The 19,306-nt window shown below is 34.4% G+C and overlaps 1 protein-coding gene across 1 annotated transcript; it reads right to left on the reverse strand.

Moving 5' to 3' along the window:
- Window positions 1-7,828: 7,828 nt before the first annotated feature.
- On the reverse strand, window positions 7,829-13,556 carry LOC132622495 (WAT1-related protein At3g28050-like). Its single transcript, XM_060337110.1, has 7 exons — window positions 13,003-13,556; window positions 12,807-12,872; window positions 11,887-12,000; window positions 10,776-11,013; window positions 10,441-10,599; window positions 8,461-8,612; window positions 7,829-8,362 (listed from the first exon to the last, which is right to left on the reverse strand). The coding sequence occupies exons 1-7, from the start codon at window positions 13,212-13,214 to the stop codon at window positions 8,200-8,202; spliced, it is 1,104 nt and encodes a 367-aa protein (XP_060193093.1). The 5' UTR covers window positions 13,215-13,556; the 3' UTR covers window positions 7,829-8,199.
- Window positions 13,557-19,306: the final 5,750 nt, after the last annotated feature.

Here is a 19,306-nt window from a genome sequence, read left to right on the forward strand (position 1 = left end):
AATATTCTAAGGCTCAAGTATCAAGAAAGCTTATAATTCAATTCAAAAGAGTTGTCAAAATAATCAATTTCGCCCAATATGTACGTCATGCCATCACACTAAGCACAATCAATATCAAGACGGGTCGAAGCCCCGAAATTAAGAAGGATCGAAGCCCATATCAAGAAGGGTCGTCACCCAATATCAAGAGAATCAAGAACCATGTTGAAAGTGGCTTTCCACTCGTACTCGAAAATGAACGAAAATCCATCATCAAGACGAAATGTAAATCCAAAGTCAAGATGGGCAAGATCTGAATCGAGGGGCATGCCAATATCAATGACAAGTCACTGTAACAAGAAGGACAAAGTCCCAACAAGAATGCAAAATAATCAAGCAATTCGTACAAGTGGGTGATTTAGCGAAAGTTTTGCAATACTTGAGATAATAATCATACCATAATATAAGACGAAGAGTAAGGAAAAAACCCATCAAGATACTTCAAAATTCCAGAAAATAAGATATTTCAAGATCAAGTTTATACACAAACCTTAGCGTTTTACCATACAATAAGTTTTACCACAACTCAAGGAGTTCAAATCATCTACGCCATAGACCAACCAAAGTCCACTTCGTCAAACAATTCCTCTTAGCTTGTACAAGAGAATATACATCTTAAATACACAATCAAATATCTACTTAAGTTCAAAAGTATCAGCACATCGAAACTAAATATGAAATCAATGAAAATCAGCCCAAACTATCAAAACATGAATTCTGGACAGCACTATTGTCTTGTATTGTTGCTCAGTTTCGAAGGGGTAAATGGGGGAAATAGACTTTATACTCTCAATGAAAGTTGTAGATACATGTCTTAGGGTATCAGAAAATTTTGAATCACCCCTACAACAATTTTGTACAAAAATATATGCTCAAAATACTAACAGCAGTCCATGTAGGATTTTCAAAACAAAATCTGGGCCGCACCTCCCCTGTACTTCATCACCCCTTTTTGAGTAGATAAAGGCAAAACTGGGTTTTAGAGCCTGAATGAAAGTTTTAGGTCTATGAAATATCTTTCCAGAATATCTTGAATCACTCAAAATGGAGCTTTACGCAAGGAGTTATGCTAAAAACACTAACAGCAGTCCCACCAAAAAACGAGGTTGCAAAACAAAAATCTGGGCAGCAACTCCCTTGATATTCCAGCCCACAAAATAGTTCATAACAACCACCAAACAGTCCCAAAATATTGTCACAAAACAGCAACAAAAATCATATAAAACAGCCCCAAAATATTGTCACAAAACAGCAACAAAAATCATATAAAACAGCCCCAAAATATTATCACAAAACAGCCACAAAAATCATATAAAACAGCCCATTATACGCTTTGTATACGATATTTTCATACACTTTATTCTCCCAATTTCGAAAATAGCAACTTATCAACAACATCAACAATCATTATACATCATAACTCAACTAATTCCACCTATTTAATTCAACTAAAACATCCCCTAATCCATAAATCTCAACAAGGCAATAAACAAGTTTATAACGCTATTTTCTCCGTTCTAATCCGTTAAATCTCTAAACAAACTTGTTAACAATGAAAAAGGGACCTAAATCTTACCGTAAGTATGCAGCAGCCAGTCAACATTCTCCTTCTTAGCTAATTTTTGGCTCAAACTGAAGGCAATGCAGCGTACAACACTTTTCTCTTCACGAGCTTCGGATTTCAGGGCTCCGATTTTGGTCAAAATGGCTTTTCTTAGCCTAGGAGTTCTCTCTCTCTCTCTCTCTAAAATGTTCTGGATATTTCTTGGTATGGAAATGAAGAAGGGAGGCTGAAAATATCCCTTAAATGTCAAGGAAATGGGCCTGACCCGACTTGGAATCAGGTTGGGTCGAATTCACTACCAAGCTTGACCTTTCTGCCTTAAAACGTCCATAACTCTTTATACCAATGTCACATACAAGACCACGACCTATGATTGGAAAGGTATTTCAATTATCTACAACTTTCATTTTGGGAGTTTTCCCAAATTCTCAAACACTGATGGGGTTATGGCCTCCCAAAGTCAGATCACCCGAAAACGTAACTAAAAAAAATATACATTTTTTTCTTCTTAAAAAAAATTGGGGTGTTACGAAAAAAAATATTAGGGTGTTACACGATTCCAAGCCTTCTCCGCAACATCATCTGCCACGAGAATAGAGGTAAGAATATCATGGGATACGGTGGCATATATCCATTTAAGGACCACCGCATCGAGCCGTTTTCAAAGCGGAAGATTAGCCGCCTTCATCCGGTGGTGTCAGTTGGTGGTATAATGTGCTCAAGTACGGAATGGATGCGGGCTAGAACTTTGAATAGTGTCGCCCATTCGTGATAATGGCCGGTTTCCATGTCAAGGGTGATTGGTATTAAAGATTTCACATTCCTGACAGTTAAAACAGAATGAAAATTTTTGTTCTCAGCCATTGAAGAGAGAAGAGGGAGGAGGAAGAGGACGGCTACGGCTAGGGTTAGGAGGGAGGGAAGGTGACAGCTAGGTTTAGGAGGAGAGGAAGGAAACCTAATCTGATACCATGTAAGAAACCAATCTGTGATCTGTATTGATGTATGAAAGTCATTATATACAAAGTAGGTATCTAACTATCCGCATAATACTAGGCTAAATTATGAGACCTAATTACTATACATATTGCTAATGATAAAAATATTATCCTAATATTTACGATATTTACGTAGACTATTACATAGTCTATCAAAACTAGTTAGGTAGCTATAATGGTGGCACAGTAAGAATTTTGTGAATACACGGATGAATATATGTTGAGACTTCGGCTGTCAAGCTTATCCATTGAAAAGTTAATACTAATAGAAATATGCTCCATATTTTTATTTTTATTTTGAAAAGATAAAGTTGACACGTTACATATGTAGCTATTGGTTGAGTAATTTTGAGGGAGAAATCAAATTAATGAAATGCATAAGTAATCGAATGAACAAATTTCCTAATACAAACTAAACAATTTTTATTTGAAAGCGCAGGGTTCGATATAGGTAATTTTCATTTCTTTGATCTACATAACAAAGCCAAAATGATAGGATAATAAGGAGAGGAGAACAGTCCTAGCATTCTTTTTATAGTCTTCCCATACTCATTCTTGATCCTAAAACAGTGAGAAAGACCCCATTGGTAAAAAAGAAAAAAAATCAGCACGAGCCAGCGTGAAAATCCAAAGGATGGTCAATTAGTACTAAAAAGTCAGCTTCAACAATTTCATCAGAAAAAGGAGGCTATTTGTGATGGCGACGAGCCCACGACTTCACGTCTAACGTTTTTTTTTTAAGTAGCGATTCAGTCAAACACGTCTCTTTCTGTATCTTTTTTCCTTTTATTATTTTTATTTTATATTTTATATAATTTGACAAAGCCATATTATAAGATTATAAATAAAATACGAAACATATTCGTTTGTAGAGATTGCTCTTCGAAGACTTTCGTCGTTAATATTATTAAAAAAAGGGCAAAGGTGCAATTATAACCGTCAATTTTGTGATTTATAGCAGATATATCTCCGTTAACAAAGTGGTGTATGTATATTCTGACCGTTACAAAATGGTGCAAATATACCCCTGTCGTTACACAAATAGTGCAAATATACCCTTTTCGCTAACGGAATCTTAAAAAAAAATATTTAACTTATTTTTAATTAAAAAAATGCCATATGGCTTTAAAAAAGAGTCTACCTATTTTTTTTAGTAGACATATTTTTCTAAAGCCACATAATAAGAAAAAAATATGGTGGATCGGGTCTGATTCGCTTAAGAAAAATTATCTCCATGGCGTTAAAAAAAATAAGTCTACCCATATTTTTAAGGGAAAAGATAACTAATTGCCCAAAATACAAAATATTTATCCACTCATACCCCCTCCCAAACTATTTTCGCTTCTACACCCCTCGACTGAAAGCGCAGGTTCTATATGGATAGTTTTCATTTCTTTGATCTGCACAACAAAAGCCAAAATGACAGGAAAAAAGGAGAGCCGAACAGCCCAAGCATTCTTTTTGTTGGTCTTCCCTTACTCATTCTTGATCCTAAAACAGTGAGAAAGACCTCTATTGGTAAAAAAAAAAAAAAAAAAAAAAAAAAAAAAAAAAACAGCACGAGCCAGCGCGAAAATCCAAAGGATGGTCAGGTCAACTAGTATTAAAAAGTCAGCTTCAACAATTTCATCAGAAAAAGGAGGCCATTTGTGATGGCTACGAGCCCACGACTACACGTGTAACGTGTTTTTTTTAAGTAGCGGTTCAGTCAAACACGTCTCTTTGTGTACCTTTTTTTCCTTTTATTATTTTTATTTTATATTTTATATAATTTCAAAGCCATATTATAAGATTAGAAATAAAATACGAAACATATTCGTTTGTAGAGATTGCTCTTCGAAGACTTTGAATGTTCTGATATGCAGATACTGCGGTGATTGAAGTACAAGTGTTAGGTATGAATTCCAATTTTGTCATGATCGTGTGGTAAAAAAAATTCTATGCCAAAATAATTTTTTTTTTTAAATGAGAACAATGACTTTTTTAATAAAAATAAAAAAAAATAAGTCCCACAAAAGATATTCCACCAACCCACCCCTAAACACTCCCACCGGTCCCCACACCCTGCTACATTAAATTTAGAGGACATGCAAAAAGCGATAATAAATCTCTACGTTAATATTATTAAAAAAAGGGTAAAGGTGCAATTATAACCCTCAATTTTGCGATTTATAGCAGATATACCTCTGTTAACAAAGTGGTGTATGTATATCCTGGTCATTACAAAATGGTGCAAATATACCTCTGTCGTTACACAAATAGTGCAAATATACCCTTTTCGTTAACGAAATTTAAAAAAAAAATATTTAGCTTATTTTTTAATTAAAAAATGCCATGTGGCTTTAAAAAAAATTCTACCTATTTTTTTTAGTAGACATATTTTTCTAAAGCCACATAGTAAGAAAAAAATATGGTGGATCGGGTCTGATTCGCTTAAGAAAAATATCTCCATGACGTTAAAAAAAATAAGTCTACCCATATTTTTAAGGGAAAAGATAACTAATTGCCCAAAATACAAAATATTTACCTACTCATACCCCCTCCCAAACTATTTTCGCTTCTACACCCATCGAATGAAAATATTTACCCAGCATACCCCTCGGCCAAACCCCTTCCTCTCTGTGATACCATCGCAGTATATTTGTATATTATGATGATATCATATAGGACTAAGAGAAGGACTGTTCTCCATGATACCATCTCAATATATTTATATACCATGATGGTACCACGATCCTGAGGAGTGTCTCATTGAAGGACTGAAGTAGTCCTTCATGATACCATCACGGTCTATGTATATAAGATGATGGTACCATAGAGCTTTTTTTCAAAATAAGTGTCATTTTTAATAAATAAACATGATCATTCATACCCTTTTCGTTAACGAAATTTAAAAAAAAATTATTTAGCTTATTTTTTAATTAAAAAATGCCATGTGGCTTTAAAAAAAATTCTACCTATTTTTTTTAGTAGACATATTTTTCTAAAGTCACATAGTAAGAAAAAAATATGGTGGATCGGGTCTGATTCGCTTAAGAAAAATATCTCCATGACGTTAAAAAAAATAAGTCTACCCATATTTTTAAGGGAAAAGATAACTAATTGCCCAAAATACAAAATATTTACCTACTCATACCCCCTCCCAAACTATTTTCGCTTCTACACCCATCGAATGAAAATATTTACCCAGCATACCCCTCGGCCAAACCCCTTCCTCTCTGTGATACCATCGCAGTATATTTGTATATTATGATGATATCATATAGGACTAAGAGAAGGACTGTCCTCCATGATACCATCTCAATATATTTATATACCATGATGGTACCACGATCCTGAGGAGTGTCTCATTGAAGGACTGAAGTAGTCCTTCATGATACCATCACGGTCTATGTATATAAGATGATGGTACCATAGAACTTTTTTTCAAAAAAAGTGTCATTTTTAATAAATAAACATGATCATTCATAATACCGTCTTAGTATATTTATATATGGAGGGAGGACTAAGAGAAGAACTGAAGCATCTTCCATGATATCATCTCAGTAATTTATATATCATGTAGGTATCATTACTGGGGGGCATCTCGGGTAAATATTTTTAATTTTTTATGGGGGTATGGGAGGGTAATATTTTTTATTTGAAGGGGCATCTGTGATCTTCCCCTTTTTTTAAGCAAACCAGACCTGACTCACCAGAAAAAAAATTATCATGTGGCTTTAGAAAAACATGTCTATTAAAAAAAATGGGTAGACTTTTTTTTAAAGCCACGTGGTATTTTTTTAATTAAAAAATACCACGTCATTTTAGGTGTTGAAAAGGTGCCCGTTTTCAAACAAAACTTACTTCGGGCACCTTTTCGACACCTAAAATGACGATCCGAACGAATACGTATCCTTGATGTATTGAGCCTACATTATTGTACGCAGAAAAAAATATCATGTTCTATATAAAATATTGACGTTTTGGAGTCTTGAGACACGACTAATCATTAGTCAAAGTATGGCAAAAATACTAAGTGTTTCATAAAATAAAGTTGGCCATTTGTTTTTTTTTTTGTACTGGTTCCGATAAATATTATCTCAGATTGTTGGACAGCCCACAATTTACAATATATATATATATATATATATATATATATATATATTTGTAAAATGTGGACTGATCCACGTTATACAAAATTATTTGTATAACGTGAATCAGCCCACGTTATACCTTTTTACTTTTTAAAAAAAATCCGTGATCATTCTCTAACAATGAGAAAAAAAATTAGGGTTTAACGTGGACTGCTCCACGTTATACCTGTTTTGGTCCGTAAATTTTTAGATACCCCTTTTAGTTTATACCGTATATTTTTATGCTCTTTAGGCTCCGGACTCTAAACTAATATCTTATCCACAAATAAAATATAGCTACTTTATTGTCATTGGGCAGTGGGGATCACATAATCAAACAGCTTTTGTCATTTTGTACTTATAACCACTACAATCCAGATGATCCAAATGGTGCTTATTTTCAATACTTTCAATTCTTCATTACCATTCAATTTAGTATTTAGTACATTGTTGACGCATGTCTCATTCATGCACGAATTTCGTGCGTGAAAGGATCAAATTGCAAAAAAGCCAAACTGTTATTTTTGCAATTTGATCCTTTCACACGCTAAATTAGTGCATGAAACCTACTTTTTTTTTTTGTATTAGTTTGATTCAACTTTTTTTTTTTTGGTACTACAAAAGTAGCGGATTCCTAATTTGACCCAATAGTTTGATTTGTTTTTTTCGGGTTTTACAGGTTGAATCAGTCAACAAATGGATCATAATTCAATCAGTTAAAACTTGGACAGATTGAACGGGTAAATTACAAAAAAAAGTGAGTTGATTTTGCCACCTCTAGCATCATATTGCTCATATTGCGGCAAGTTTTAGTGTTTAATTTGGTGAGAGAGCACTCTATAGATAGATACTGCAATCAATTCTGGATTCTCTGTAGTTGTCTATGTTAGAATATGACCAGTGATTATGCATCTCACTCAAGTTTATAACAAGAATGGGATGAAAGGAATTTAAATCCTGGAGTCTAATGTTATGGGGTAGATCCAGATAAATTTTGGCACTGTAGTAAAATCAAGAGCCCCTGCCCTGCAGACTCATTGAAGTTTAGTATTCTTTCTTAGTATAAATTACTATATTAGAACCCATTGAGTTAATGCACATGTCCTGTTCAATTGAGATTAACTAGCAAGGCCTTAATTACCTTTTTCATTTTTGTTCAGTTACTGTACTAAATACTAACATAGGCTTTAGTTCATTCTGAGATACAAGTGGAGCATTCTGTTTCTCCTCTAGTGACTTTCAGACTACTTTGAAGCCACTGATAAAATGTCAGTAGCAAAGAAGTCTTTTCCAGAAGAGCTGTACAGAACAAAGGATATATGCCTACAGTTTGCTGCTCTTTTTTACCCACAGAAGCCTTTTTGTTTCTTCCTATACAACCCGCTACTTGATTTGTTGATAAAAGATAGCGTCTTCCGCACATCGCAGCTACAGCCTACAGCTTTTTGTGCGACTTCCCTTTCTGCACCTTCCTACTAATTGTTTACTTGTTTGAGATGCCTTCATTTTTATAATTGTGTAACAAGGGGAACTTTTGAGCTGGAGACGACTCGAGATCACTAGAATCATCGTATTCTGGCATCTCTTTTGCCTTTCCCCACATTACGGTATAGAAGCCAATGGCAATTACTGTCGCTCCCAGGATGCTGATTGTCAAAGCAGAAAATTTGTAAAAGAAAATAAATGTGTTGTGTAGAGAAATATATAGTATGCAAAATCAGGCACGTGATGAGTTAGGTCATACCTTCCCAAATAGAGAGTATCTCCTAGGAGAACGACTCCCATGGCAACTGCAATGGCAATGGACAGTGGTTTGAACATTGCCACATAGACAGGTCCTTTCACGCGCAAAGCCCAAGTGTGAATTGTATTATTTAGGGATGAGCCCAAAATTCCCTGTGTAATGCAACGCACATCATTTCATCATACAAGAACAGAGGTGGCAAAATCAACACATATTTTAGTAATATGTCCAAGTTTAAGTGGGTCGGGTTATAATACGTTTGTCGACTTGACCCGGTGGATTGAACTCAAAATGACACATCGAACTAGGGGTGTCAAATGGGCGGGTTGGGCTAAATTTGGGAGGGCTAAAACGGGCTTAGTTATTAATTGGGCGGGTCATTACTTGAGCTGAAATGAGCTAACTAAGTTTTAAGTTCTTTGTTTGTTTTCTTTTAATTTGTTTAAGTACTTAATAAAACGTTTTTCCTATATTATGATTATCTATAACATATCAAATAAAGAAATATTTTTTTAAAAATACTTAAACAAAATTTCTCAGGGATCAATTTTGGGTCGTATATGAGCCTAGTTTTTAAATGGACTGAATTAAACAGGTCAAAATGGGATTAGTTAACAAACAGGGGCGGAGCTACAGTATAAGAGGTTCCATTGGACCCAGTAGCTTTTAAGTAGACTATTATTTTAGAAAATCTAGTAATTGTATATATCTATTTAAGTGCAAATCCACTTACCAGAGTAAGCTGATGGTCCAATGGCAAGAAAGAAGAGTAAAAGCCTTCTGCAGCCTATTGTGGGTTCGAGCCCCACCTTCAGGCATCCTTTTCCCTTATTTGCTAGCACATAATATGTACATATACTTCTTCCCTTTGATACACGATTTTGCCCTTCATGCTATGTAACACGATTTTGCCCTTCATGCTATGTAAGCATTTTTTTAATGTTTTTTAATTTTTAAAAACATAAGATTGACAATTAAAAATGCAAAAAATAACGTTCCACTCTAAAATAAAAGAGGCTCTCCCGTTTCTTTCACAAATATTAAACCAAAAATCAGATTTCTACAAAGACCCAAAAACTATTTGGTCTTTTTCTTCTTCAAAACTACAAAAGTTTTTGTCCACCGGTGACTGATACGTACAGGAACTCTATCAATTTGTCGCTATATTAAATCCCGGTACTTGTACGTTAGTTTGGAGGTTGTTAACATTAACTTAAGGTCGTTGTCATGTCTTAAAATTCCGAACCCTCAAATCTCGAAACCTGGCTCCGCCTTCTATTAACAAATAAGTGGGATATTAACATTATGATTTTACGGGCTGATTTTGCCGCCCCTACATTGAATATAGTGTCAAAATTGTGTAACTCGACAACAATTAAGGCCTAACATATACTGTATAAAAATGGAAAATCAAACCTGTTTCTCAATTTACTTACAGAGCAGAGGATGGAGGCCATTGCAATATCTGGTTTAATTATCCATTTGTTGGAGTCAGGTTCAGAGAAAATTCCAACAATACCAGCCAGGATGCTCACACACAAGTTATAGAAGAAAACTACGGCTCTCCCGTTTCTTTCACAAATATTAAACCAAAAATCAGATTTCTACAAAGACCCAAAAACTATTTGGTCTTTTTCTTCTTCAAAACTACAAAAGTTTTTGTCCACCGGTGACTGATACGTACAGGAACTCTATCAATTTGTCGCTATATTAAATCCCGGTACTTGTACGTTAGTTTGGGGGTTGTTAACATTAACTTAAGGTCGTTGTCATGTCTTAAAATTCCGAACCCTCAAATCTCGAAACCTGGCTCCGCCTTCTATTAACAAATAAGTGGGATATTAACATTATGATTTTACGGGCTGATTTTGCCGCCCCTACATTGAATATAGTGTCAAAATTGTGTAACTCGACAACAATTAAGGCCTAACATATACTGTATAAAAATGGAAAATCAAACCTGTTTCTCAATTTACTTACAGAGCAGAGGATGGAGGCCATTGCAATATCTGGTTTAATTATCCATTTGTTGGAGTCAGGTTCAGAGAAAATTCCAACAATACCAGCCAGGATGCTCACACACAAGTTATAGAAGAAAACTACGGTCACTTCTGCTGGATACTCCTTCATAATCCACGTCTGTCATCACATGACTCAACTAAGTTACTTTCTTTTGTTGCAAGAAAAAAAAAAAAATCCCTGTTCAGGAACAAAGTTTGTGTTTGGAAAATACTTACACTAGTAAAAGCAAGACACGTATTTTCCATACATTTACTTGGTATAAACATTGAGTACGAATACAAAAAAATTCATACCTGAACTATATACCACATGGGGACTAAAAAATACTCAGTTGTGAGGAAAAGGCCACCAAGCATCCAATTCGATTGAGATGAGCGGAGAGGTTGACGTAGTAAATTGGTTGCGGGCGTTGTAGGCACTAATAATTTTGGACCCTTGTATAGAGTCACTACGAATGCTCCAGCTATGGATACCACCGTGCCCAAGACTTTGGCTCGAGTGTTTGATCTTTTCAACTGTATCTTCTCCATCCTGTTTAACAGTTCCACTCATCAAATTTCTTCTTCTAAAACATAAAAACCAGAACACTGATGAAATTATTTGCCATGTGAATACAACAACTTGACTTCTTTTAGACCACAGAGCCACTTTGGAACTTGAAACTACTGGTCTAATTTTAAAAAGTGACCAACTTCTAAATACAAATCCACAAAAGTGTTATTTTTGTAAATCAGCGAAAAGGTGGATTAGTTGAACCATATGGCCTTTTTTGAAGCCATTTTTTAAATTTTGTTCCCGTTAATCCAATGGACTAAACTTCGCCCTTAAATGTAGAGTTGGATGAAGTTTTATTTTACATACAAGTTTAACTCACTGAACCTAGAAAGGCAAATGTTGCAAATGGCCCGAATTTGTATCCTTTGGCCTACATTTTTTTTGTTTTTAAATACTCGATTGAGTGGCCAACAACTTAGATATCTGTAATCTAATTAGCCGACTTTTTGCTTTGTATCAACTATTTTTTTGGGTTGGGAAAAATTGATGGATGCTGACAAAGGATGTTAACAACTTGACACAAATAGGAGATAAAAACACTAATGTGGTTTCATTATAGTGGGGACAGCAAAATGGCCAAGATTAAGAAAGCAGGAAAATGACCTGAAATTAGAACATAAGCAGGGGCGATTTTAGGTGCAAAAAAGGGGCACGTGGTCTCTTCGTAAAACTAAGTATTTTATGTATATATTTTCTAAAATTAGTATAATAGTATCTGCTGAAACACATGCTACGAAAAACTAAATAGTGCACTTGATTGAAGGTTGAGTTATTTATCTAGGGATCAAGCCTCACTTAAAACTTTTTTTCCATTCTTATTTTTAGTGGTGACCCAGGTTCTAGAGATACCTGAAAATGACAGCCAGGACGAAAGTAAAAGCAGGGACAAGATTGCTGATGGCGGAGGCAAGCGTAGGAGAGCTATAGTTGATGCCTGTATACCCCATTATCTGTGATGTACACCTGCACTTTCAATTACAAACTTTAAAATATTGTGAAAAAGCAAGAAAACATAATTATATTTTGTTCTAAGACTAATGCGAACCTGTAGCTTTCATTGTATATATATTAAGTAAAAATCTACTAAATATTTGGATGTGAACTTAGTGATTAATGTAGTATTAACTTGAGGTCATTGTAGCCCCTAAGAAACCTATGCACTTCATATTCTGGATCTGTCTGTTCCACAAAATTACTTGCGTCTTATGGCCTTTTTTGAGGTTAGTCTTTATCTTCTATCACAACTGGTGCAATGGGCTACACTTTCGCCTTTAAAAGCAATTGAATGAATTTTTCTTTTTACGGGACAAAATTTAGCCTACACAACTAATGGGGAAACGAATTTTAGTGGCCTCAAAAGAGGTCATTCTTGCAAATGCTCCACTCCCATTTCCCTTTCTCAATCCCTATGTAATAAAAAAATAAAAACACAGACGAATAAGGAAAAGAGAAAAGGATGAAACTTCACTAGAATTCTTATTGACCTTGCGGCCTAATAAATTTCCACATCTGAAACAGAATCACAACATATCAATCAACTGTACTTTTAATCTCAAGTTAATTGGGGTTGACCTTTTGAATCAGCACTAGTTAGACCCTTGAATCAGACTTAACAATTGAATTCAATTGAATTCCTCATAAATACGAATAATAACATCTGATCATCAACCTGATTTGCATGAACAGTTTTTTTTTTTTTTTTGGCTTTTAGTTCATCTGCAGATTGACAGATTAAAAGTGAAAAACAAGAAAAAGAGTCAAAATGGTACCCGATAACTCCAAGAAGAAAGATTTTTGCTAGAATTGAGCAGTTGAGAGGTGGAAGTAGTCTTGATCTGCAGTCAGATGATTCCAATTTTTCAACTCCATCAGATTCTTCATAAAATTTATACACATGCAATAGAAAATAGATTGTTTCTAACAGATTAAAAAAAAAAAAAAACATAGAGAGTAAAAATAGAGGACCTGGCGGAGAAGAAAGGAGAAGGAAGGAGGAGAAGAGCAGCAAGACCATAGCTGTAAACAACAAAGACATAATGGCTCATGCCCTTGTTAGTAGCAGCTTTGTAAAGTGTGTTTAAGCCAACATTTATGCATTCCATAGCCACCATAGCTGTAAATGGCAGCACTTCTTTGTAAAAAGTTGACTCCCTGCTTCTTCCATTATTGCTTCCCATTTTTTTTCTTTCCTTTTTTTCTCTTCTTCAGAGTGTTTTGTTTTTTTACTAATTATGTGTGTTGACACCTCAAAACGTCAAAGAGTTGGTTCCAAAATTATCAAACACTACGTGTGGCGGACATGCTCTACCTGAAAATCTGCTAGAAGGGTGTGTTTAACACGCATATATATTGGTTTTCCCGAACAATTCAAGGACCAGAATTTAAAGAATCTATTTTTGTAGCTAAGACACTGAAGGTCGAAACCTATACCCTCACTTTTTTTATTCCTTAGGTCCCACCTTGGGCCAACCTTAGACGTCTTTTTTTTTTCTTTTTTTTTTCTCAAACGGCGTCCGATGTCTGTATTGTTCCAATTAAGTTCGGACATAAAAGCTTCTAACAAAAGCGATTAAATATCCAGAATTTGAATTCACTCTGACCGAGAAGAGAAACAAACTGATTAATATATAATATAAATGATTGGTAAATATAATTTCAAATCATGTCTTTTTAGATGATTTGAGATTTTATCTCATAAGATGATGCTGATTTTATCTAAATCACATGATCCAAGATGTCGTTTTCTGTTTTCTACTTGAGGTTGCACAATTTCATTTCTAACCATCTATTCATCGAAAAGTATCTTTGTTCATTTTCCAATCAGACAGTACTTCCAACTTGCAAAAGTTATCTTTGTTCATTTTCCAATCGGACTGTTCTTCCAACTTGCAAAAGCTATCTTCGGATCAAAATTCTTCTATAGTACAATTTCTAATTAAGCTAAGACAAAAATTTAAACTTTTTGTGTATGACTAAATGTGCTGACTATCTATGATTGGCCAAGCAAAAATTATCAGTCGACATGTGAGCCCGTTTTCAGTAAGTCATGATATATTTATGTTGCAGAATAAGAATTGATTGGAGTCCGAATCTAAATGACTCAATAAATCAAAATATCCAAGAGAAAAAGAGATATCAAAGTACCTTTAACGCACTTTTTTTATACATTATGTAAAAATATATTAATGTCTCCTGTTGTTAACGTACGTTATCCGAGCTTTTAAAAAAAATTGCATAACGCAGGAAATTAGGTGCACTATGCATGCACAAATAGTTCCAACCTAATGAATGGTCTAGGAATAGGCCAAGGCATCAACTTACGTATTAATGGAGGATAAAAAAAAAGTATTAATGGAGGTTTGTGTGTGTATTTGTGTTGCATTATTAATGAGCTAATACACACGACAAACCTCTATTAATAGGTAAGTTGATGCCTTAGCCTATTCTTAGACCATTCATTAGGTTGGAAAAATTTGCATATGCATAGCGCACTTAATTGCTGCGTTAGTTTTCTTCTTTTTTTTTTTCTTTTTTTTTAAAGTTCGGGTAATGTATGTTAACGGGGGACATTGACATATTTTTACATAACGTAAAAAAAAAAACGCGTTAAAGGTATTTTTTTTTGGGACATTTTAGTTCAATTGATTTTTATTGGGTCATTTAGTTCTGCACTCTATTTACCTATTGTCTGAGAATCCCAATAAGAGTGCCATATTTTGTATTAAAACCTAGCCTACCCACAAGGCCGCTACATTTCGACGCACGAAATGGATAAAGAGGTGGGTAAAAGGATCCGACGTATAAGAAAATACTTTTTTTCGCACGGATTGCCCTTCATCTGGGGTGGTCTTTAATTTTTGCCCTTCAACTTGGTAATCTTTAATTTATACCCCTCATTTAACACCCCGAAATTATGGGTTCGAACTCTAACTCAGATTAAAAAAAAATCACTAGGCAGAATTTTACAAATCTGTCCAGTAAAATTCTACCTTAAGGCAGAATTTGGGCCTCACATGCAAAATTTTTGCCCATGCAAATTCTGCCTGTGAGGTGTAAATTTTCTGAAGGGTAAAATTTAAAGACTACCGTTTTGAGGATTAAAAATTAAAGACCACCCCAGCGAAGGGTAACTCAGCAAATTGCCCAAGAAAATATCTAGTTTATCTCACAATGTATTTAATTTATCTGAAGTAGCATTTTTCGAAGTAGCGCCTAATGAAAGATTTCCTAAGTTAACCATCATTAATTGTTAAATTTTGTTCTACAATTCCATTTGGATCTTTTGCGGAGTTCATTTTTTTTTTTTTTTTTTTTTTTATGTAAAACCTGGTGGTGCTTGGTTGAAATTTAATAATTGAAAGTTCCATAGGCGCATATAATTGTCAAGTAATTAAAGATTAAAAAGCATTAGACATAAGAGCACGCTAAGTAGGAGTTATCCTCGGGTGAGATGAGAGTTGCTTGTGGGAGTGATAAAGCGGTGACAGGATTGATTATTGTGCGTTTGTGTGACAAAGGAGCAATCTACAAACTGTATATAATTGGCTTTCTTTCAAATAAAAGACAAAACCATAAGTGACGCATTCAACTGTGGAAGGTGAATGCTGACGCTTTGATAGTTGACATTTCGACAACTAATGCGCTTCCCTTCAATTATTGGTACTTTCTACATTATAATAATGCTAGGCTCATTAAAAGAAAACCAATCATCCAATACCTATCAAAATCAGGAAATTTGATGGACTTCCCAAAATGCAATTCCCACATCAGAAACATTATCAAATCGCTACCTCCATGCTTCTACAAAAAGGGGGAGGAAAAAAAAAAAGCAATAAAGAGTAACGAAATAAGACCAATGAATGGGATTAAGTAACAATTAATTATTTCAAGTTTCGATGCGGCTTTAACCTTAGACTTCAGTTAAGATTTAGCTGGTAAGGTAATGGCATAAATAGAGCTAACTGTAAAATTGAGAAAGTGTAGCACTCCCTGGGCCCATTTGAACAAGTTTTAAAATACAACATCTCAACATAGTAAAATCTAAAAAAAAAAAAAAATAGAAATATTCAATCATAAAAATGAACATCTATTTTATTTTGAGTTAAATCAACACTTTAGAATTCATCAAGCACATAGTAGAAAAATATCTTTCATGCTACAACATTCAAGGCTCATACCAAGCTTGAATTCAGCTCCCAATCTCAAATACAAACTAGTTAAGTTTCTCAAGTTCAATATAAGTACTAAATTTAAAATATTACAAGACTTAGGCATGGACACTCTCAAAATAGTCAAGTCATTCAGCAAAATCAAGTTACAAAATATTAACATCATGACTCAAATTTCATTCAAAAGTGCATATCTAAGTGTATCACATGAATCACATACAAGTCCCCAAATGTATACAAAATGAACTTGCTCATGCAAATGTGGTCTTCATCTAGGCTTCCAACTAGTCTATTTCAAATGACAATCCTTAAATCTCCCTCAGAACATTACCTACGATAGTAACAAACTATTGCTAAGCATAAAGCTTAGTGACACATAAACTTAACTAACATTTCATATAAAAATATGCTATGTAAGGAGTACAAAAATAAATTCTAGAAACGAGCATATCAAAATCATCATCAAGTACTTAATGAAGGTACAATTGCTTCAAAAGAAACAAATATCAAATAATAAAATAGTTTAATATATCAATATTCAACATCTCAAATGTCAAGAAGCTTTCCAAAGCTAATTCAAAAAGGTCCACTGATTAGTTATTGAATAGTGAGCTATGATCAAATATGAGTGCAAGAAGTAAATTCAAGACATAAACTTATCCAATTTATCATCAAGTACTTAATCAATGTACGACATTTCAAGAGAACCACCAAACCATAAGATAGTTCAAGATACTAATATTTCAAATACCAAGTGTCAAGAAAGCTCTCGCACTAATTCATGAAACGTCATTCAATTAGTTAATTTAATAGTGAGCTACATATCAAAAATGAGTCCAAGAAGTAAATTCAAGGAATAGACTTATCAAAGTAAGCTATATACGATATTAAAGAGAATCAAATATCAACCCAAGAAGTAATTCTAAATAACAATATTCATATCTCTAGTGTCAAGAAAGCTTCCCAAGCTAATTCGAGAAAGTCATTTAGTTAGTTAATTTCGCCCAACACATACGTCATGTCATCACATTAAGCATAATCATATAATAAGAAGGACCGAATCCCAAATCAAGAAGGGTCGTCACCCGATAATCAAGAGAATCATAAGCCACGTTGAAAGTGACTTTCCACTCATACTCGAAAATGGACAAAAACCCATCATCAAGACGAAATGTAAATCCAAAGTCAAGATCTGAAAATCAAAGAGGGTCGTCACCCAATAACCAAGAGAATCAAGAGCCATGTTGAAAGTGGCTTTCCACTCATACTCGAAAATGAACAGAAGTCCATCGTCAAGATGAAATGTAAATCCAAATTCAAGATGGGCGAGATCCGAACAATACCATGAGGTGTGTCATTATAAATGACAAGGTCACTATCACAAGAAGGACAATGTCCCGACAAGAATGCAATAATACTCAAGCAATTCGTATATGTGGGCGAATTAAGTCGTCTTACAAATACTTCACATAACACCAATGTGATTTTAACATACTTATAACTCAATCACAAAATTAACCCTCAATGATAACTGTTGACACCCAATTTTGTCCCGCCTCTCTTCCAAAATACCTATTTACGCTTCTAATATTTAAAGAAAAAAAAATTAAAATAGATATATTTATTCTATTACAGTTACTATTATTATTATTATTATTATTATTATTATTATTATTATTATTATTATTATTATTATTATTATTATTATTATTATTATTTTTTATTACTATTATTATAATTCACAATTTTCTTACATTTCGGCATTGTACTAGCTTACGCACACGCATCGCATTTATCTTTGCATAATTAAATAATAGTACTTATTTTTACTGTGGTTATGATAACACCATATAATTTTATTACCCGAGTCCTAATAATCACACATTTTGTATCAAACAGTATTTTGTCACCCTCAGTATATCGTTAATTAAAATGGGTCTTTTATTCAAATTTAAAAGCCAAACTATTTCTTGCACTCAGCCCGTATTTTTGATTTATCGGATTCCAAATCAAAGTCCAATCAACTCATAAATATGTTTTGACCAGCATATATTTTTGACCCTAATTTCTAGACCAGTCCATATTTTAATTTATTAGCCCATTCTTTTAATACCCGGTCAAAAATTGACCCAGTCCAAAAAAGGATCGGGTGCGGCCCATTTCCGCTCAAAATAAGGGAAACAGGGTTTCCCCCTTGACTCTTTTCCCTTCTCTTTCCTCCCTCTCTCCGCCGCTTCCACCTTTACCCCATCTCCTCCCCCTTTCCCGCTTCCTCTCTCCCTTCCCTTCTCCCTCCTCCTCTCCCGCGACAAACCCTAGCCGCCTCCCCCACTACGCCCTGTTCCCCGCCTCTCCACTCGTCTTGTCCCCCCCGCTCCTCCTTTCCTCTATTTCCTCAAACACAAAATAAATAAAAAAAAACCTATAAAAGGGGCTCACAAGAACAGTTTAGGGAGGATTTTTGAGGAGATAGAAGAAAACCCCCAAAAACCCCTTGCAAAAAGAGGAGACGGACTGGAAAATCCCCTAAAAATACAAGTTCGGGAACAAGTTGGAAACCCCCACAAAAATTCCCTTAGGAAATTTTATTTTAGCAGTCACGATCCCTTCTTGATATCGATTACAAGATTTAAAGTCATTTTTTTTTGTTTTTTTCGTTTTGTCTCTGGAGTTATTTCCAGTACGAGTGTGTACGAATTCGGGATTTGTGGTGTAACGAGTATAGATCCAAGAACCCCCTGCACCTCGGATTCGCTGCTCCCGAAGAAGGTAAAATTTCCTCCTTTTAGTTTAGTTTTAATCATTTTTATGATGTTCATATGTTTGTATATGTGGGATTAGTTTGCTAGATTAATCATGAATTTTAGCCTATCATTAGTCTTATGATAGAAGTTTTATAATATAAAGATTAGCTTTGGTCGATTTGTTTAAAGCATGGCCTGTTCTTGAATTGGTTAGTTCATATAAATGCAGATAGTAGAAAATGGCCAGGTTCAGTCCATAGATGTTTCTGAGTTTTTTTACTTTAAATATATTTTAGCTCGGCTTTGTTGTTTGTGCTTAAATGTCCGAGCGCTATTTTGTAGCTTAAGTGTATCAAA

The sequence above is a fragment of the Lycium barbarum genome, chromosome 12, assembly GCF_019175385.1.
Source record: "Lycium barbarum isolate Lr01 chromosome 12, ASM1917538v2, whole genome shotgun sequence".
Taxonomy (NCBI): domain Eukaryota; kingdom Viridiplantae; phylum Streptophyta; class Magnoliopsida; order Solanales; family Solanaceae; genus Lycium; species Lycium barbarum.